The 21,922-nt window shown below is 42.3% G+C and overlaps 1 protein-coding gene across 1 annotated transcript in view; it reads left to right on the plus strand.

The window, feature by feature from the left end:
* Positions 1 to 21,922, plus strand: part of MYO6 (myosin VI) — a 105,618-nt gene that overhangs the window by 71,901 nt on the left and 11,795 nt on the right. Inside the window, exons 20-30 of the mRNA XM_080998282.1 lie at positions 5,174 to 5,319; positions 5,443 to 5,520; positions 6,715 to 6,844; positions 8,381 to 8,471; positions 9,645 to 9,795; positions 10,302 to 10,510; positions 11,091 to 11,169; positions 13,788 to 13,948; positions 15,409 to 15,438; positions 15,879 to 15,917; positions 21,264 to 21,367. Of these exons, the coding sequence (XP_080854408.1) occupies positions 5,174 to 5,319; positions 5,443 to 5,520; positions 6,715 to 6,844; positions 8,381 to 8,471; positions 9,645 to 9,795; positions 10,302 to 10,510; positions 11,091 to 11,169; positions 13,788 to 13,948; positions 15,409 to 15,438; positions 15,879 to 15,917; positions 21,264 to 21,367 (1,218 nt within the window). The remainder of the gene's footprint in view (positions 1 to 5,173; positions 5,320 to 5,442; positions 5,521 to 6,714; positions 6,845 to 8,380; positions 8,472 to 9,644; positions 9,796 to 10,301; positions 10,511 to 11,090; positions 11,170 to 13,787; positions 13,949 to 15,408; positions 15,439 to 15,878; positions 15,918 to 21,263; positions 21,368 to 21,922) is intronic.

Genomic DNA, 21,922 nt, shown 5'->3' on the forward strand with positions numbered 1-21,922 from the left:
GCTGCAGCTTGAAGGCTGAAGCCTGCATTCCACAAATTTTTGTGGTAGATAAGATGTCCTATTGAAATGCATTGTTGCTAGGTAACGGTCCCTGGAAAGTTACTGGCAAAGGGGCTGGACTCTGAGTGTGAGCCTGGGAAAGCGAAACAAAATCAGAGAATGTTTCGGCTACAAGATTTACGAGCTCTTGGAAGGACTTTTCAATAGCAGCCTGAGTTTAGCTGCCAGGTGCAAAGAGCGTAAACAATTTGCAGTTTGCTGCGTGAGAAAGGAAAAAACAACTGTTGGATTTCACAGTTTGTTTGACAGTGTGAGCTGGAGGCTTGGCTTCAAGATGGATGCCAAGAAAGGGGGAGGTTTGCCTTGCCCACCTCCCTTAACCAATGACAATTATTCATCTTGGTCTGTAAAGATGAAGGCCCTGCTGCAGAATCAGAGGCTTTTTTATGTAATTGAAAACCCCATCCCTGCAGCACCAACCAGAGGTTGGGAGTCACAGAATATAAGGGCCAGGACTGCTATAATTCTGTGTGTCTCAGATGATCAGTTGGTGCATGTTCAGCATTTAGAAAATGCGAAAGAGGTATGGGACACGCTGCGTACAACGCATCAGAGAGATGCTGGTTCTTCAGCGTTGCTGTATTTTGAGAAATTGACCAATCTGAGACTTGCGCCTGATGGAGATGTTCAAGCGCACCTGACAGAAATGAAGTTTCTGCGTCAACAGATGGTGGAACGCAATTTCCGTCTTCAGGAGGAAGTGTTTTGCTTCATGATGATAAACAGCCTTAGCCGCACCTACAAGGTTGTTGCCAGTCAGCTTGGTTCCCTACCGGCCGCGCAGCTGACCGCGGAGAGAGTTTGTGCTGTGGTCCTGAATGAACACGACAGACTTGCTGCACTGGAAGAAAAAGACAGGGGGAGGGAAGAACAGAGTTCTAATTCCCCCACTGCTGATGCTACTGGGGAGCATGGTGTAGCATTGAGTGCTGTCCGATGCTACAATTGTGGACAGACTGGGCATCTACAGCGAAACTGTAAGAAGCCGCGCCAGTCAAGAGGAGCAAAGAGCAGCTCTACGAAGCCTCAGGCGTCAGGCAAAAGCCGTACCAAGTGCCAGGTGAAACCTGCAAAGGCTATGATGGCGAAAGGAACCACGCCAGATGTTGGGAACTCGTTCATAATTGACACGGGCGCAACGGTTCACATGTGCCCGCACAGAGGACTGTTTTCGACGTTGAAGAAGCAAAGCTTCACTGTGAAACAGGCCAACGGTCAGGAGTTGGAAGCGACTGGAATTGGGACTGTGTATCTTGAGAGTCTGAACTTGACTATAAGCAATGTTTACCTGGTTCCAGAACTGAGATTTAATCTGCTGAGCGTGTCGCAGATTGCAAAGAAAGGACTGAAACTGTCCTATGATGCTAAAAGCTGCAAGATCTACAAAGATGGAGAACTGTTTCTTACTGCCAAAGAGAAAGATGGACTGTATTTGTTGACTTTTGATCAAAGTGATTACATGAAATGTAATTCTTCTGTTTCTAACGAAATCTCTCTTGCAGGGGTGACCAGTGTGAGCACCAGGAAGGTGACGAAGAAGGTCGACAGAGCATTTCAGCGGGTGTATGCTGATGTGATTGGTCCTCTAGAACCATCTAGAGGCGGTGCACGATTTTACCTTTTGTGTGTGGATTGTTTCACTAATTATTCTTGGGTTTATATGATGGAGAAACCGCAAGAAACTTTAGAAAAGTTTCAGGAGTTTTGTGACAAGGTTAAAAATATGCATGATGCTAACATTGATTGTCTTTTCACAGATGAGAAGCAAATTTTTCTGTTACAGAAGTTTCAGAAGTTCCTGGATGGAAAAGGGATAGACCACAAAGTGGCTGTCTCGACCGAAGCGTGGAACAGGGGGGTCTGTGTGAGAGTGAACAAAGAATTGCAAAAGGGGATGAATGCGCAATTGCTGAGTTCACATTTGCCACATGAATATTGGGCCGAATCGCTAGCGTCCTATCTTCATGTGTGGTTGAGAAAAGTCTCAACAGAGTTGGGATGTTCTCCTTTTGAGAAGCTGTTCAATAGAAAACCTTCTGTTGCCTACTTTAAGGTTTTCGGGTCTCATGTGAGAACAGAAGCTCCAGGTGGTGTAAAGAATGCCAGAGGCATTTTCGTAGGTTATGAAAAAGGTCTCTACAGAGTAATTTTGTCTGAATCTGGTCAGGTGATTCTCACAAAGTTTCTAGAGAGTGCTCCTGAACAGGAGAGGTTGATTGTTCACGCATTTCCCACAGAGGATGATGATGATGATGATGATGAGTTTGATCTTATTGAGTTCAGTAGTACTGATGATGACAGCGATAGCTCAGACAGCTCAGTTGTCACGGTCATTGAGAGGAAATCTCACATAATGACTAGACCCTCAGAAGAGGAGGATGAACCATTGATTAAGCTTAGTACTGGTTCTCCAGAGAGTTCAGAGGCTGAACCAGAAAGCAGAGAAGAGCAGCAACTTTTACGTAGGTCTGAGAGAGCAACGAAGGGTGTACCACCCAAGAGGTATTCAAAGGAGTTTGCTAACCTTGCATATGTTGCTATTGTAAACGACCAAGGACAGATTGAAGCTGTGTCTGAGTCAGAGACAAAGGCACAACAGAGAGTTGTTAACCAAGGTAATGCGAAGTCACACAACCAGAGAGGTACATTGGTTAAAGCAGTGGCGGGTAGTTCCAAGGGTGGAACTGAAACAACAGGGGAATGTTATAAATATAACAACTGTTTGTTTTCTTCTCTGGATGACGCTTTGCTCGCGGCACACATTGATACTTTAGGGGGAGTATGTTACCATAAAGCACCAATGCTGCAGCAAGCAAAGGCTCTAGCAGCTCAGCCAGCTGCTTGTGGCTGGAAAGCCAGACAGGATGTTTGTGACTGTTGCCATGGGAACAAAGGGGCAGTCCATTCTGTACTGAGCACCGGATGTTAGCTCAGTGTGTGTGTGTCATATGACCCGTACTGGATGTACTTGGGAGGAGTTTCTTCTTGCTGTTGTTGAGTGCAGACATGATTCTCTGTACTGATGTAAGAGGCAGAAATAAATGATGTAAATAGTTTTCTGTCTGCTTCTTTCCCCTCCCTGGGGACACCAAAGGGGAGAGAGGAAGAACGGTGTGTTCCTCTCATACATCTGAGAAGAATCGCCGGACCTCGCCTGCTTATCAGCAGAGTGGAGACGCGGGGAGGTCCACAGGAATATCTGCCGGTGCCTACGCTGTGGCACATTCCTCTGACCCAGGCAGAATTCCAACAGGAAGTGCACCCACTTTTCTTCACTTCTCACAAATCCTGTGTGTACCTACCTAACTCTGGGCTACACCTGCCTCGCACCACACATTTGCAAAGAGCTATTGCCTTCTCTAGCATTTTAATTGTTCAACTTCTGTTGGTGGTTATTTTGCATCTAAGTCACTTTGGATACATGAGTAGCAAAGTGACAAATAATAGTGCAAACCTATACTCCTTTACTTAGAAGTATGCCCCGTTGACTTCAGTGGAACTACTTCCCAGGTACATTATGCATAAAACTGCAGCCTAAATCTGGGGAGCAAGTAGAGCTGTGGATTGGACATCAGAAAATCTGGGATACAGAACGGGTTTTCAGGAGGCACCTAATTTCCTCTGAAATAAGCCTCATTTCCAGTTAGGCTTCCAGTTTTCATTAGCTGCCACCTCAGCTTTTCTCTTAATTTAGCATGCCAGAGGGGCCCTGAGACTTTAAGCATCTGGTTCATCTTGGCAAGCCTCCCTCTTGCTTGTCATGTCAAGTTACATTTAAAGTTTAATTTAGCAAATCAGTCACAAACGCTTAACAACTTTGCTTTAATTAGGGTTCTATTGACACCATTTTTGGCTGATAATCTGAAGGCTGATCGCTCTTGGCAAGTATTGTGAAAGAGGGAGGTGGGGAAGTAATAAAACTCCGTACTTCTGTGTTGCTCTCAAGCCGTGGTTTTCTTTTATGGGTTTCTGTTTCCGTCTTCTCGTTGAGAAACAAGTTCATGCAAATTTAAAGGGGGAGAAACATGCTAAAAATAAATGGCTTATTAATATGAGAAGCAGGAGAGGGAGAAATTAAAATAACATGAATGTCTCCAAGAATAAATACAGCAGAGAGCATCTTCTATCTCCCCCCCCCTTTTTTTAAATAGAAAGGACTGTTAGCCACATGACAGACTGCACATCTCCCATTTATTTGGATTTCTCTTGCAAGGTTGCATTTATTGATTTGTTGTACAAGAGTTCTTAGCTAACCCTTCACCATGAGGGCAGGTTACGTCATAATATACGCTTATAAAAACAGATAAAACAGTTGATAAAATGAAACCATCCTAGCCAGGATGGAATAATATAAATTTAGCAGAAGAGGCGACTCTCACAAAACAAACAAACAAACAAAAACAAATTTCAGGCAATAAAACAATAGCTAATAGCACACCTAGTAAGAAATATCACTGTCTCTAAAATAAAATATTAAACTTCAGTACACAAATATCCAGCATATGTGCATTTGTGTACTCCTGGATGCAAAATACCCATGCACACGTTATAATTAGAGTCCAGGCTATGCAAGAACTGGTAGTTTTAAATCTCATTCAGGAGGCTAGACAACCAGATTACCTTATACCTTTGCTCATGTCATCCCTGCTCAACCTCACAGTCCAAGTGATTCTGTCTCCATGGGAAAGGTTTTGAGTCGAATGGGCATTTTCCAGCTCTTGCCCATTTGCCATTTCCAAATTGCTACACCCTTGCTTGGCGATGCTTGAGTAACTCTGCTATTCTATTGATCCTTTTGGACTTCCTGACACCTTTGATAGTATTGAACATTTGGTGTATGTGGTGATGTGATGTGACTCGCTTGGGATCTGACTTTGAGCAATTGATCTGATTTTGAGCAATTCTGCTTGTACAGACAGACACTCTCACCATTCCCTTCTGTAAAATGTGACCGAGGCTTCCTGGGATATGTTGTTCCTTGGGTGATATTCAGCCAGTCACTGTGTCTCAGAATAAATGTGCAATGCTTGCAAAGTTTTAATGATCCCCGCCCCGGAGCACTGTGAGAGTGACAGCTGTGTCCTTTTAACTTAATTGGTGACATGTTTTTGCATGCTCGTTACTCTAGGCATGGTGTCTGTTTTGGATTTGATGCAAGGTGGCTTCCCATCCCGAGCCTCATTCCATGAGCTATATAACATGTACAAAAAGTACATGCCTGCAAAGCTGTCTCGTTTGGATCCTAGACTCTTCTGCAAGGTATTAACGTCTAGAATGCTAAATAGACTTCTTTTGTATTTTTTATCATAGAGAATTGATATTCATTGAAATCTTTGTCCTCTCAAAGGATTTATTCATCAAAGTGTTTTTCTCCTCTCCCAGGCACTCTTCAAAGCCCTTGGATTAAATGAAAATGATTATAAATTTGGATTAACCAAAGTGTTTTTTAGACCTGGCAAGGTAAGTGTTATTGTTATCCAAGGAGAGTTGATGAATGTGAACATTTTCTACTCATTCTTTCTGTAAAGTAATTGGTAACTAAGATACGTGAAAGCTTGGTTGTTCTTAAAAAATACAAAACAAAACCACAATTTAATTTTGTCTCTTCTGATGATGCAGATATTAGCAATGCCATTTCCATGTTTTATTTACTTATCTATTTAAAATACCTTGATCAAACTTCTCCCTGTAATCAGATTGGCTTATAGCAGATTTAAAAACCTAAATCTATGGAACACAAAAAGTCAAAACATGAGAGCAATGGTTTAAAACCCCACAATGAGCAGTAAAGCCTTAGGCGCCAAAAGGTAAACAAATAGGACTGACACCTTTTTCAAAAAGTCAGGGGAGATAACAAACTTTCTTAGAGAGCTTGTTGCATATTATTGAGGCTACAGTTGCAAAAGCCCTGTTTTATTGCTCTTGCAGCTGTATCCCCATCTGCTGGCTCAGACTTGGGGCAAGGCAGTTTGCCAGACCATCAGATAGCCAGATGTATAGTGCATGTGGCTCATGCAAGTTCTTTATTTTTATTCATTCATTTATAACCCACAAGGTGGAATACAACCTATAAAAATAAAATAAACAAAAAATACCCATTAAACAGCATTTAAAAACATCAATAAATACCGATAGATTAAAGGGGATTGGGAGGGAGTCATGTTGTAAAGGCCTGTCTGTACACACACACAAAAAGTTTTCAGAAGATTTCTGAAGGGAGCGATGGTTCCTATTGAACCACTACTGGTGTCGAGTTTAACAGGGCAAGGCCTGCACACTAGATGCTCAGTCCCTGGGCTGGGCAGCTGAACCTCAGGGGAGTGTGGAACCACCAGAAGGGCTTCATCAGATGGTCTCAGTGATCAAGGTGGAGCCTAAGCAATCAGGCAGTCCTTAAAGAACCCTGGGCCCATTTTTATTTTTAACATCTGTCCGTCCATCCATCCATCCATCACAGTCTGGCTTTAAATGTCAAAACCGTCACCTTGAATAGAGCCCAGAAGGCCACCCGCTCCCCCCCCCCCGTGGCCATGGCCTTCACTGCCATGGTTACAACATTCTGTTTGTGCTTCATCCCGCCTGAGCCCCCTCAACATTCCAAAACAGCTGTCATGTAAATGATTTCCTCTTTGTGATGCTGGTGTCCACTTTCAGTTTGCAGAGTTTGATCAGATCATGAAGTCTGATCCAGATCATCTTGCTGAGTTGGTTAAACGAGTCAACCACTGGCTTATCTGCAGTCGTTGGAAGAAGGTCCAGTGGTGTTCTCTGTCAGTTATTAAATGTATGTATTCACGGGTCTCTTGGGGGGGTGTCTGGAGGGGGGTATTGGTGAGCCAGAACTGAAAGCTTCCTAAAGCTGCAGACTATTAAAACACACTTATTTGGAAATACTAGAACCCTGGAGCATACAATGAAATGGATCAGGGGTATGTTCTGAACAGCCATTCCACACAGTGCATTATTTATGGACTGTATTATTTATGGAATTCACTGCCACAGGATGCCCTGATGAGCACTAGCTTAGCTGTTGCTACTACTCAGGATGGTTATAGGCAGGGTTATTTCAGAGGTAGGATGTTTTTCAGTACTTGTTGCTAGGGGGCAGCAACAGGAGAGGTCTGGTGCCTTTGTATCTTGCCTACGGACTTCCCAGAGGCATCTGGTTGGGTATCATGGGGAATGGGACAGAGTGGACGAGACAGTCCTTTGGTTTGATCCTGTAGGCGATCTTCTTATGTCCATATATTAAGATGTGGAATTCCCTACCACAAGTTGCTGCGATGGCCTGTCAGTTTAGGCCAGGGGATGGGACACCTTTGACCCTCCAGGTATTGTTGGTCTGCAGCTTCCATCATCCCTGACCATTGGTCACGGTGACTGGCTCTGATGGGTCCTACAGCATCTCAAGGGCCACAGGTTCCCCATCCCTGGTTTAGATGCCTTAAAAATGATGCACACCTGGGTGAGAGGGGTCTTGAGAAATGCTCATAGATTAATAGATAGACTGAATGATCCAATTCCCAGAGGCACGGTGTGCTTCTAAATACCAGAAGCTGGTAGAAAAATAACAACAGGGGCTGCTAACTTGGTACTCTTAATTTGCGAGCTTACTGGAAACTGATCATGGATGCAATCCTAATGCTCGGTAGAGGGTTTTTTAGTCAGATCCAGCAGACCCTATACATTATAATATAAGTCACCCACACATGGGAGTGGGACTCATAGCCAGGTAAATTTGTTCAGAAGCATGAGTACTGCTCACACAGGAATTGTTGACAGCCACAGTTCAAGCTCAGGGACCCTCCAGATGGTGATGGAGCGCAACTCATATCAGTTGCAGCCAGCATGGTCAGTGGTTAGGGATGAAGGGAGTTAAGTTCCAACATCTATTAGGACACAGGTTTCCTGCTCCAGGGTTTGCTTTTAAATAACAAAAAGAAAACCCAAACAACATTGTGTGAGATTTTTGTCATCTGCTTGCCCTACCTTCCTAACTCCCATTTTATAGCAACATTATATATTGTTATTATTTCATTGCATTTAAACCTCACCTTTCCTCCGAGTTCAAGGTGGCATACGTAGTTTTCTTCCTTCCCCTTTTATCCTCAAAACAACAACCCTGTGAGGTAGGTTAGGCTGAGAGACTGCAACTGTGGCCCAAGATCATCCAGTGGGCCTTGTGTCTGAGCAGGGATCTGAACCCTGGTCTCCAAGGCCAACACTCTAACCACTACACCACACTGCCTGTCTTGTACCGGGGTTATGCCCTACCTGCACATTTGTGATGGTCTTTCAATTTTCTCTTTGTATTTCACAGTGAAAAACAAAATAAAATACAGAGCCGGTGCCTGCATTAAAATACAAAAGACGATTCGTATGTGGCTGTGCAAGAGAAAGCATAAACCACGGTAAGAAGAAGCAATCCTATATATATGCTTGCACCCTACTCCTAAATACCAGTGTACTGAATGACCAGTCTGGTTTTGTTGCTGGTAGAACCTGTACATCCCATCCCAGGCCTTGAGAGCCCGGGAAAGAGTTCTAAGGGATGTTAGGGATGTTCCTTCTAGGATGCTGCACTGCTCATCTTAGCACCTAACTTCACATTACACCAGTGCCGTGAGCAGCGGTCACGCTTTTGTTGTTTTAATTGAAGTAAAATTGAAAATCTGCTTGCTCCCACGTTCCCCAGATATGATCTTTGTAAATCTCTCTCTCTCTCTCTCTCTCTCTCTCTCTCTCTCTCTCTCTCTCTCTCACACACACACACACACACACGTAGCAATTAGCATTATGAAGGATGGGGTGTGGGTGGGCAAGACTTCAGTTCTACTGGTGCTGCCCTCCCTCATCTTGGGAAAGGTTAAGTGCTCAGGGGAGCCTTCAAAACTACTTATTTATGTGATGTATTTGCAACATTTCTGAACTGCCCAGCTGCAAAAATAAAATACAGAATCTCTGGGCGGTTCACAAATAAGTTTCAGCTATGAAGTATAGAATTAGGAACCTAGAGAGAAAACCCTAAACAGTTTAAAAACAGCACTGGAATAAAGCCAGGTGTGAAAAACAACTGTAACGCAACAAACTTTTTTTAAAAAAATGTGTATCTTCCATCACAGTCCCTGTGTGCCATAAAACTTGCAATGCAGGACAGAATTCATAAAATTGGTGCAGTTGCTCTGTTTGTTACCCTGTCTGCAATTTTTCTTTTGAACTCCATGGCTTTGTCCAAGGGGAACCTGAGGGCACAGCATGGGACAGTGGTTCATAGCTAACATCCAGTGATACCTACTGTGTACTGCTCTGTGAACTTGGAATGAAGGGCAGCATATAAATTCAAGAAACAGTTTGTGCGGTGGAAATCTGGTTGCACAAACAGGGCTTCTGGTGTTTATCCTGCTCTCACACAACCCCCCAGAAATGTGGTCCTCATCAGGATTGCCCAGAAGAGGAGAGGAAGGAGTATCCCCTGGTATGAGTAGATGCCCCGTTGCTTGATGTTGGATCTCATTCTGTATTTGCTGTCTGCTTCTCAAAGGAGGGAGCCTTTTCTGAAATGTAGAGAAATGTTCCTTTCACAGCATTGATGGGCTAATAAAGGTCCGCACCTTGAAGAACAGGCTTGATAAATTCAATGAAGTAGTAAGTGCTCTGAAAGAGGGGAAAGCAGAAATGAGCAAGCAGGTCAAGGACCTTGAAACGTCTATTGATGCTTTGATGATCAAGATCAAGGTAAGAGAGCATATTGAGAGCAAGGTAAGAGAACATATTGAGAGCATATTATGTCCTGTAGATCTTCTGCTCTTAGGGATGAGGCCTTGGGAGGCATTTGATGGATTCAGAATCAAATTCCTATTAAGGGTTAAGTTTAAAAATATGCAAGGCGCTTAGTGTTTCATGCTAAATCTTTAAAATTTGGCATCCTAATGATCCATGCAGCACACAGAAAAGATGAATTGTGTGATAGCTTTTTTTTTAAAATAAGCATGTAAATATGCATATTTCTTCCTACTTTGTGTAATTCTGTGCCTTTTTTTTTTTGCTTGTTTCTACAACCCTTTTTCTGGTTCTGCTCATTGCTAAAGGAGTGAGGAAACAGGATTTCCCTAGGACACGCTACTGCATATCTTATTCAACAATCTGTCATCATCTTTGAAATTTCAGCAGTCGTTGCCGTTTCTTTTTGAAGCACATTTTTTGCAGCCATGAAGGCTAGTGACTAATGGTTTGTTTTGCAGGCCACTGAAATGCCTAGGCAGCAGATCCAGAAGGAATACGATGGTCTAGTGAGAAGCTCAGAGCAGCTTCTGGGCTCACTGCAGAAAAAGAAGCAACAGGAAGAAGAGCAAGAAAGGCTGCGGCGCATCCAGGAGGAAATGGAAAGAGAACGGAAGAGGCGTGAGGAAGAGGAGCAACGTCGGAAGAAGGAAGAGGACGAAAGGCGACTGTGAGTGTCCAATGCAATTGCCAGTTCTAGGGCCAACAGAAATACAGGCATGGACAACCATCCAAAGTGAACTTTCCGTCTTAGAAAATTATCCTACAGAGATCCAGGCTGGGGAAACCTTTTCAGCCATGTTCCCCCATGGGAAACTTGTTCAGGGCCTTCATGCCAGTGGTGTATGAAGCCAGAGGCAAAAGTGGTCAGAGGAACAGTAGGCGATATTCCAGACATGAAAAGCCAGAGATTACTGCACATGCCCCCTGCCCTCTGCCCTCCAGAAAATGGAAGAGCTGACCAAGCAAAACCACTCAATGGGGGTGGGAAATGTGGCCTGGGGCAAGCCCAAGGGCCAGATAGATCCATCCTTGTTTTAACCATAGGTAGAAGACTAAATCCCAATGAAACTGTATTCTTAAGAGACTGTCTCTTGAGTGTCTCTCTCCCCCCTCCCGAATACTTCTCTTGATGTAAACTTGTTTGCTTTCTTGTGGGAGAAAACAACGACGTAACGGTAAAGTGAGGGGAAGGGACAGAACAGTTCCTGAATGTTCGTTTTCTTTGAGTGTCAATTTTGTTTTTCTAGAAAGTATGAGATTGAAGCAAAGAGAAAACAGGAAGAGGAGGAGAGGAAAAAAAGGGAAGAAGAAGAAAGACGAATTCAGGTGGGACAGTTGCACTACTAGCACTTTCTCTGTCTCACAGTCAGGCCCTCACTCCCTCAAAGTTTCCACAATGGACTGAATAGAACCTGCTCAAATGTAATACTAAAGCAAGTGTTTTGAGTCACAATTTGTTGAAGCTGGAGTGCGTGTGTGCATAGAACAATTAGGTGGTGTTGGCAAAAGGGCAGGTGAGATACTCTGTGGCCTCACAGAGTAACAGGTAAGACTTCCAACTTCCTTAAGGATATTGCTACAGGGAGTGATTAAATGTTCATGTTAAAATAGGTAGTTGTAATGCAAGCCACCAAGCTAGATTTAAGACAGTCGTGAGCTTCAGCCCTTAGATTTGGTTCTGTGCTTTAAATCCACTACTAACATTAATATAATTTGGAGCACCGAAGGAGAGGGAGATTATGCTGCCTCAAAGAGAAAAGTACCTGCTAGGAGGAATGTGTCAGTTTTGAGCATGGAGGTTTAATGAGAGGGCTATTGCTACTCACAGATATGACAGAATAATGAAACCATGATTTAAATGTCAGTTTTGTTAAAAAGATTCCTTACAAAGTAACACTCATTTGCGGAAGCTTTTGGCTGCTCTTTAATGGAATCATAATGATAACGTATATTACTTGATAGCTGAGTTCTGCACTCTTTTGTTATATAGACCAGTTTTCTTTTTCATAATGTGACTTTGTATTAATCTCTTAAACTATGTTTAATTAAGAGAAGCAAAAGATCGCTGTTGATATCATACCCATTATTTCAAGATAATCTTTGCCCACTTTGTGTTTAAATAACTCTTGGCTTGGGATATATTTAAAGGATATGTAGCATATATGAAGCTTTGCCGAACTGAATTTTTTATAGAGTTGTGTACCTAAGTTCCATATAAGAAAAGTCATCTAATGAAGGTACTTTACCTGTTTTTGGATCCTTTGTTCCCTGTTATAAACAAGGACACTACTTTTTCTGTATTTTTTACTGGTTCTGTAACTGACTAGGTTACTGGAAAGATGTCTAATTAAGTAGTTCCATGATTCTTACAGTAGCTAATACTCTAGTCTGTTTATAATCTCTGTCTACACATTTTAAGAGCCGAAGACAGAGAACCAGCTTTGTATCAGTGATCTAACAGCAGGATCTTTCTTACTTGCACCTACTGCCCTGGGTTATGTTTATTTTATTTATTATTCATATTTTACCTTTCCTCCAAGGAGCTCATAGAGTAATGCTGTTATTGAGTAGCATTTAAATAACGCAAATAAACAAGGGGTTATAGATACAACAAAAAAGGCACCCTTTGTGCATTTCAAGACTGAAGCATGCATTGCTACCAAACTGAGGGCATAATCAATTGCTGCTATTCAATCCCCATTCTTTCCTGCTTTTCCCTTTCCTGGTAATGGGGCTTGCACAGGACTGGTTGGTCGGCCGGCCAAGTATGCTGGTAACTGTGTGCCTTGGTCTTGATATACGTAAAGGCATGCCTTGTTCAGTTCAGTCTATGACCTTTCAGTGGATTTCCTTTCACTTGGCGATAGCCGCAGAGCAGCTGTTCCTTTCAGTGGGGCTTTTCCTTAGGCCACATTCAATCGGCTTTCCTTCTTGTGTCTGCTGCCACCGGGTAATCCAAAGTAGGGATCTGCATAGAGAAAGTCTCCATCGCAGAAATGAAGATTTACTCGATAATACTATAATCGGAATGAGAGCCGATGCCAGTCTGTGACGGTCATCCAGCCCACCGTTCTGGGAAGGCATTGCTGAATTAGGACTGTTGGGAATGTGTTGGTAGAGAGGTATTTTGGCACATGACAGCTGCTTGGGTCCTCAGGCTGTAGGAAACCTACACCTTCAGCTACCCCAGTTTTGGTAAGAGATGCATGGGTCATCTATTCCATGGAAGATTCTACTCATTTAAACTTTTTCAGGTAGGAAACGGTAGCATGGTCGCTGTGTTTCATTCACAAGTGGCCAATAAAAAAAGAAAGATATCATCGGAGTGAGTTTTTGATATTTCCCTATAGAAGCAGCTCACTAAACGCACCATTCTGGAATAACGGAATGCAAAAGAACACAGAGAAGCCAGTGCATTACAAGTGCTTTGAGAAATGCATTTTGCAATCCTCTCTCTCATGAACTCAGCCAAGCAGTCTCAACTACATAGCATTATTATTGTTTTAAAAATGATAATGGATAAAACTCTGCTATGTACAATTGCAGACAATTCTGCAGCTGTCTGGACCCATAATTTAGTTATGTAAACCACTTAAATGTCTTTTGCCTGAGAGGTATATAGAATTTCTTCTAAAATTTGTTGCTTTTCTGTGAGCTGTATTCCTTTTTCCCAACTCTGAAGATTTCTATCATGAAAACCTGGTTTCTAAATTAACATATGAAGGGCTTCCTATACTGAACTTATACCTCTTTTCTCATCTTGATCCATGCTGTTTGCAAGCTCTCCATGGGCTTACAGTAACCCATTTGAGCACAGGTGTTTTAGGCTGTATTTTGTAAACTCGACTGTGTGTTTCACCTAAGTGATCATTTTTCTACAGAAGCAGACAGTATGGACTTGGGAAATGTTTCCCCATGTAACTTAATTTTACGTCACTCTCCAGGCTGAAGTTGAGGCACAGCTGGCACAAGAACGCGAAGAAGCGAACCAGCAGCAGGCAGTTCTGGAACAAGAGCGCAGAGACCATGAGCTGGCCATGAGAATTGCCCAGAGTGAGTCGGAACTCATCAATGATGAATCTCAGCTGGACCCCGGGTTGCGCAGGTATTGCACTTTGTTAGTTTTGCCCTTCAAAAAAGATATTGCCATTGAAAAGGTGTCTTTCTTAAATAGGAAGCTAACATTATTTCTTATTTTATTTTATTTACTGCATTTAAAACATTTGTATGCCACCTTTAAGAATGAGCACTTTCTCCAAGTATTGCCTATAAACACAGTCTACAATGCAATTAGGGACGTGGGTGGCGCTGTGGTCTAAACTACTGAGCCTCTTGGGCTTGCCGATCAGAAGGTCGGCAGTTCGAATCCCCACAGTGGGGTGAGCTCCCGTTGCTCGGTCCCAGCTCCTGCCGACCTAGCAGTTCGAAAGCACCCCCCCCCCAAAAAAGTGCAAATAGATAAATAGGTACCGCTCCGTCTGGAAGGTAAACAGCGTTTCTGTGCATTGCTCTGGTTTCGGTGTTCCGTTGCGCCAGAAGTGGCTTAGTCATTGCTGGCCACATGACCCAGAAAAACTGTCTGCGGACAAACGCTGCCTCCCTTGGCCTGTAAAGCAAGATGAGCGCCTCAACCCCAGAGTCGTCTGCGACTGAACTTAACTGTCAAGGGTCCTTTGCCTTTACCTTTTACAATGCAATTAGCATCACAAATATTGATAAACCTGGGAAGCCCCTTCTGAATAACACACACACACACGGGTTGAACTGAGCAGTAATAAAACAAACACCCAGCCCAAAACGAAAACGAGTGCATTTAAAAGATGATCTTCATTCCAGGAACCCATGTGCTTGCTTGTTTGTGCTAAACCATGGTTTAACTTGGCATTTCATACCATAATTTTAGTTTAAGCCAATTTAATAGCAGCATGCCATTTAAGTGCAGCGTAAGTTCTACTCTGTGTGGTTTGTAACCCCAAACCAAAGAAACTTTACAAGAATTTACCAGCTATCCCTTCGTTTCAGACACATACCCTCCTAGTGCTGTATAAATGAGTAAGAAGGCTCCAGTCAAATTAACTTTAGAACGTATCCAAATATTAAACTTGCTTAGGTCTTCTGTCCTTCCTTTGCATCATATATATTCCTGTTGGGCGAAAGCCTTCTGTTAATTCTGACCACCAGGCTTAATATGGTGCTATGGCTGGAGTATTGGCTCAGTACTGGGGAAATCCAGGTTCAAATCCTAACTCTGTTAAGAAACCCACCAGTTGACCTTGGGGAGGATTGGCTGTCTCACCATGATCTACCTCAGAGGATCGTGGTGAGGATAAAATTGGATGGTGGAGAGACCAGATACACTCCCTTGAGCAATTTGGAGTAAGGGCTAGATAGAAAAACACTAAGTAAAAAAAAAACAAAATTTTAAGCCACCCCTGAGAAGCGGATGCTGGGCCTTCTGGATAATAACAGGCAATCATTTGCCCAAACAGGCTTTGTAATGTCGCAAATTAGTACAAAACTAACTTAGGAAAATGCCACACTAACCAAAATATCTTCTATTTGCAGACCCAATGGAACAAGATGTCAAATGACTGCGTATGACAATCTTTTTTTTTATGGGGCATTCTGTAGAAATCTGTGGGCTTTAAAAAAAATTAATAATTTTCCACACCTTGCTAACGAATGTTCTTTATTTCCATTTACCGCAGAATAGTTATAATTTGAGCATGAGTCCTGTTTGAGTGTCAGTCTTTCAGACTCCTTATATACAGGTGCAATTGGTTGTAATTTAAATGTCACCTATGTAAGTGTGGTTGTTTGATTCAATCAAAGTGTATATTTCTGATATCAGCTAAACAAAGATTAATTATTGTTTTACTGATATAACTCTGGATCGGTTTAGTGCAGCATAATTTTTAGGATAGACATCTGTCTGCTGATCCAGTATTAGATGTATAAAACCACTGGAATTACTATGCTAGCACTTTTAAGCATTATATTCCCTCTACCCTCATATATTCTTAATTCTTTTATAGGGAGCAAATGGCCACTGAAATGTCAGAAATTTTGTCTAGGTGGGTGTAACAGGTTGTTGGAAACAAATCAGTTCAATTGCCATATGAAATAATCATAATAAATCAAAATAAAGGACAATTAAGTTCTATTTGAATTGCTTTGGGAAAATGAAGAAATAACTTCTAATCAAGATTCGTTCATTGCACCAATTTAGTACCAATTTGCACCCATCAGATTTATTTTAAGAAATAATTTCACTGTTAGATTTATGAATTGCACGAAGAAGAATTAATTTTCATCAAAGTTCTTATCTAATATTATTGATGTAGATAAATTGAAGAGATTTATTGCCGCTTTTAAAAAACTTGCATTTCATGCATTTCCATATTGAGAATTGCCGCAGTAACTGCCTCTTAGCATGTGGTTTCTGAAAAGCTATTAAATCTTGAAATCCTGACAGATCTATTTTAAAGAACAGCAGGATCAAAATCTTACCTTGTTCCCAAATAGTACTACCTAAACCAATTGCAGACAGGTGGCATATATTCAATAATGTTCTTATTGTACTGTTGTACAGACAATGTTGGAATGCACTCCTCCTTTCTAGTAAAAAGGACTCTGTGTGTTATTGAGCTGCAAGTTAAACGTTGTCCACTCTCACCTCCAGGCCAGATGCAGCTTTAACAGCATTTGGTGCCTGAAGTTAAGATGAAACATTAAAAAATAAAATATAAAAGTAATGCCTTGACAAAATTAAATAAGTAAATGTTGGATGTTAAGCTCTTTGCATATGACCATTTTGTATATCAAACCGCGTTCTTATTGTCCCAGTATTGGATTTGCCAGAACATCACATTTTTATTGTATATATTGGCCAAAATCCAAACAACAGTTTGACTAGTTTGTTTTGCATGGGAATAGAAAGAGAGGGTCCTGTGGATATGAACAGCTGCATGCCACATGGAAATGAATGTATGAAAGTAAAAAGAATTGCAGAGGAACTTTGTGGCATTGGAATGACGATTGGGAACCAACTCCTTTAAGGAGGTTACTTTTGGTGGTCTGTGTACGTGTACATGTGTGTGTGTACACACACACAGAGAGAGAGAGAGAGAGGGAGAGAGAGTTCAAAGAGGGGAGTTGGAGACAGAAAAAAACATTGGTTTAGCACAGGGGTCAGCAAACTTACTGTGCCTCGGGATGGTGTCTCCCGTGCCGATCGCATGGAGGGAGGGGGAGCACATGCCCATGCCCGTGCGCACATGCTATTTCTGGCGCACTTCCAGGTTGGAGGAGCACTGGAAATAGCTGTGCGCATGTGCATGGGCCTTCTTCTACTGGATGTGCACCAGAAATAATGCTTGTGCATGCAACTCCGACCTGGAAGTGGGCAGCCGTGCAGCGCAGTGCCGGTAAGAGTGTGCGGTGGCAGCGGTCGCCGTGGGCCAGATAAACGAGTCCCTCGGGCCTTATCCGGCCCGCGGGCCTTAGTTTGGGGACCCCTGGTTTAGCACATGCTTTGGACTTGCCAGAAATAATTATTTGGGTCTCAATTCATTTGTATTCATACTTAACATTCCAACTGCCAAGATGGTATCCCTTTCCTTTAGTTTTACTTCATTGACAGTTACTTAGTTTCCCTTCAGTGCATTTGTATATTGGTGTGCTGAGTGCGTCTGTGGCAAGAGTGGGAACCTTCCGTTCTGTGGGCCTCCCTGTTTGGCCTACAAGGCTGTTTTGACCAAACCAAGTCCACATGTCAGATGTGGGGCAGGTAAAGATTGTCATCTGTATCCAATTCCCCACCCCTAACTATCAACTTCTGAAAGCTCAGGCCAAGCGTAATAAACCTGTAATACACACATGAAGTTGTATTCCACCTCTCTTTTTTTAAAAAAAATGTCCAGGAATTCTGGAGACTGTTTGCACACTTCATGCAGGAGTTCCTGGCCACATGGATCTCTGTTTTCATATTGGGTGTTACAGAATCTGAGCCTCTGGAATAGGGTGCTTGCCTCTAGCAAGTTTATGTATGAATGACATGCTTGCTCATGTGACAAATGAGGTCGCAATATCAAAACGAATGACTTAAATGAGCATGTGTATTTGACAGATTATCCATTACATTGGGCTGTTTCACAAGTTGCACAGCAGTAAACCCTGGTTTGTCCCAAAGGGCACAATGGGAATGGAGACACTACCAAACACATCTTACTGACAGTTATGAATCACAGGTTTGTTGTGTCCACATAACCGTGATCTTAGCAGAACCATCAAAGAAAAGCTAAGCTACTCAATTGGATTACCATTCTTAAAGATTACTTGTTTAACCAGAGATCTTTTGGCCTAGTTCTGTTGATCTAAACTATCTGAGGGATACTTAGGCCTACGGGTGGTGCAGCTAAATAAAGAAAATCCTCAGGATTTGTCACATTAATTGTTCAAGAGGCTTAGTCATTATATTGAGGAAATTAGATTTAACAACCACTGTTTTTGTGTCTAACAGGAAGTGTGCCAGCAGTTTAAAACATAACCTTTACATTTCATTGTGCCGTTACAATGCACGATTTTATGCACTTGCATTTTGTGTATATATAGTTATAAGGGCAATGAGAGTCTCTAAAATGTATTTGAGTTTCAGGCTGTTTAAATAGCGAATGGGGAATTAATTTGTCATTTAAGATATACTTTGATGGCATGCACTAATGTAATGGCTGCAATAAAAGGCTATTGATTTCTCAGCTGTGCAAAAGGCCACTCACCACGTTTGAGATTGTGTTAAACAGTAAGGAACAGAGCACATTGTTAATATTTTAATAATAAAAATTGAGTTCTTGTTGGTAAGGATAGTTGGATCAATATGACTGGCGTTCTTGAGTTCTCTTGATAATAAACTTGCAGAATCTTGTCTAGTCCTAACAGCATTTTAACTTTTTTTTTTAAAGCTGCACTTTAATATCACATTAGACACTGCTTGTAACATAATAAGGCACTCTTAACTAAATTCTCAGACGCTCATAGACATATTTTTAAGGGTAATGGATCTAAGTGGCAGAAAAGAGTAAAAATTGATACTGAAGATTTAAGGAGAATTGAACTAGTTTTACCCAGAACCTTATTTATTTATTCTAAAGCATTTCTAAACATATTAATGTTTAAGATCTCTAAGCAGTACACAAAAATCTATAACTGAAAACAGTATAATAACCGCAGTGATAAAAGCACACCTGTCCTTTATAGGGCATCCTCCCTGAACCTTGGGTTTTCAGATGTTGTTAGAACTACAGGACCCTTCATTCCCACCCCAAAGTGACAAATGGTTAGGGATGATGGGAATCGTATCTCAGCAGTACCTAGAGCCTCTGCGTTGAGGCCATTATAGCAGCTGCTACAGAATGAGTTTAGAGAGAAATGTGGGAGTGAAGCAAGACTGTTGGCTAGTTTTCCTTTCACTCAAAGAATGACAATGTTAGAGAACTGTATACTTCTGTGTTATGCAGCAAGAGTAAATATCAATAATTAGTAGGCTGAGTAGGAGAGGGGAAAGTAGGATGAAAAGGAAAGCTTGAAGGAGTGGGGGGGGGGGTGAAATCCCAGGTCTGAGGTGAGAGACAAGGCACTGTAGGCTTCTGTAGGGCAGAGAGGAGATTTATTAGCAATAGAATAGGCTGCACGGTTTTGTGGAATGATGTGTGCGCACACATGTGTCCTGTGGGCCAAGGATGCGGCTATTTCATGTGCTGCTGCTCTGAAGCTTGAAGGATATTAAGCTATTCTTCGTATATAGACAATCGTCCAGGTATTCAAGAGGTAAACATGCTTCCTTGGATGGATTTTTATATGGAACGACAGGATGGAAAATTAAATAAATGACCACAAAGGAGAATAGAGATCCTCAGTCTCTGTTTTGATCAATATGTCTGTTGGACAAAGCTATGAAGCCATGCAAAGACTGCCTCTCCCCATATGAACCTACCTGGATCCTTCGATCATAATCTGAAGCCTTTCTTTGTGTGCCTCCTCGAGAAGTCCAGAGGGTGGCAACATGAGAACAAGCCTTTTCTGTGGTGGCTCCCTGTTGTGGAATGATCTCCCCAGGGAGGCTCACCTGGCCCCTTCATTACATAGCCTTAGGTGCCAAGCAAAAATGTTTCTCTTCAACCAGCTGATTAACATTCTATGGCTTTTTACATGTGTTTGTGAGATGGAGAGGTACTGGTTTGTTTTCGTTTATTATGTATTTTGTATTCTCATTTTGTATTTTTCTGATGCAAAGCACCTCGGCATACAAATTTAATTAATAATAGTAATGCAAGAGATCTGACTCTTTGAATTATAGGTACATCCTGTCAAATGTGAAGGGTGATGTACGTGTGTACAGTATTTGGCATATGCCTCCTCCTCATCGTTATTAATCACTTTGTAACAGTTGTATGGGACGCGGGTGGGGCTGTGGGTTAAACCACAGAGCCTAGGACTTGCCGATCAGAAGGTCGGCGGTTTGAATCCCCTCGATGGGGTGAGCTCCTGTTGCTTGGTCCCTGCTCCTGCCAACCTAGCATTTTGAAAGCACGTCAAAGTGCAAGTAGATAAATAGGTACTGCTCTGGCGGGAAGGTAAACGGCATTTCTGTGTGCTGCTCTGGTTCGCCAGAAGCGGCGTAGTCATGCTGGCCACATGACCCAGAAGCTGTACGCCGGCTCCCTTGGCCAATAAAGTGAGATGAGCGCCACAACCCCAGAGTCGGCCACAACTGGGCCTAATGGTCAGGGGTCCCTTTAACAGCTGTATTCAGAACCGCTTCACACTTCTTAAAAGCAACACATGCCCAATTATGCTTGCTTTGTCGCTGTACATATGTAGTTTGTACACAGGCAAGCATGCCTGACTATGGACAGTAACAGAAAATGGGAGTCAAATGAGAATCGATCACTATTCCCGCAAAAGGAAGCACATCAAACACTATTCAAGTTAAAGAGCTTTGCTATGTCCTTGGTCTTGTCATGAAAGTATTCCAAGAGGGGCAAATGGTGACATCTTCTTGTCAAAGAATAAGAGAAAGACAGCTTGGAATGCTTTTCACTTCTTAAGAAGTACAGAAAAAGTTTCCCTCTGATTAAAAAAACCTTCCCTCCAAAGTGCTGGGGGCATTGCCAGTGCTATATTTCTACAGAAAGATGTGGCAGAACTCACCATGAACGCCTCCTTCATTCTCTTATAATGGCAATGGCATCCACTGAGCTGGAAAAAAAGCCCTGTGCGTTACCAATCGGTGCAGTTGTCCTTTTGTTTGTCTTATAGCTGTATGGTTCCCTATTTTTACGATCTTCTCGTCTCCTGTTTTCCTGACCTCGCCTTCTTGTTGTTGTGAATATTGCAATAACTTCTTAATGAAAATGTTTCAGGGGACCCACAGTGCAAGCCACCAAAGCTGCAGCTGGCACCAAGAAACATGACCTTAGCAAGTGGAAGTATGCTGAGCTACGTGATACCATCAATACCTCTTGTGGTAAGTAGGTGCCCATTTGGGGGAGAAGAAGCCTGTTGACTAGTAGGAGCACTTTTGCTTATTTTTTCCTGGCAAAACTCTTAAGCAACTATGAGAACAATTAGGTCCGAAATCTAATAAAAGTGGATAGCTTGTTTCTTGCTGTGTGTGTTTCAGGCATTTCCCGGTCAACACTTGGTGTGAGGCACTCTGTCCCCTGCATATCAAAGCAGAAAAGGTTCTTAACTGCATGTCGCAGATGGCTTGGGGATCAGATAATTCCATGCCCTCCAACATTTCTCCGATGAAAAGAGGGACATCCTAACAAAAAGCAGGACATCCTGGGATCAAATCAGAAACCAGGACGGCTTCTGTAAATCTGGGAATGTCTCTGGAAAATAAGGATACTTGGAAGGTCTGCTCTCACCCTTCCTAATGCCACTGGCAATGTTGTGTTGAAGAAAGACCAAATAATCCCCACCCCCCATAATGAGGGAGGCAATAATTGGGAGAAATTCAAGTATTATCAGTCTGAGTTTAAAGAACCATGAATAGAAGGATTAAGAGAGTCAACTG

Source organism: Podarcis pityusensis (genome assembly GCF_964106645.2).
Source record: "Podarcis pityusensis genome assembly, chromosome: 3".
NCBI classification, from domain to species: Eukaryota; Metazoa; Chordata; class Lepidosauria; order Squamata; family Lacertidae; genus Podarcis; species Podarcis pityusensis.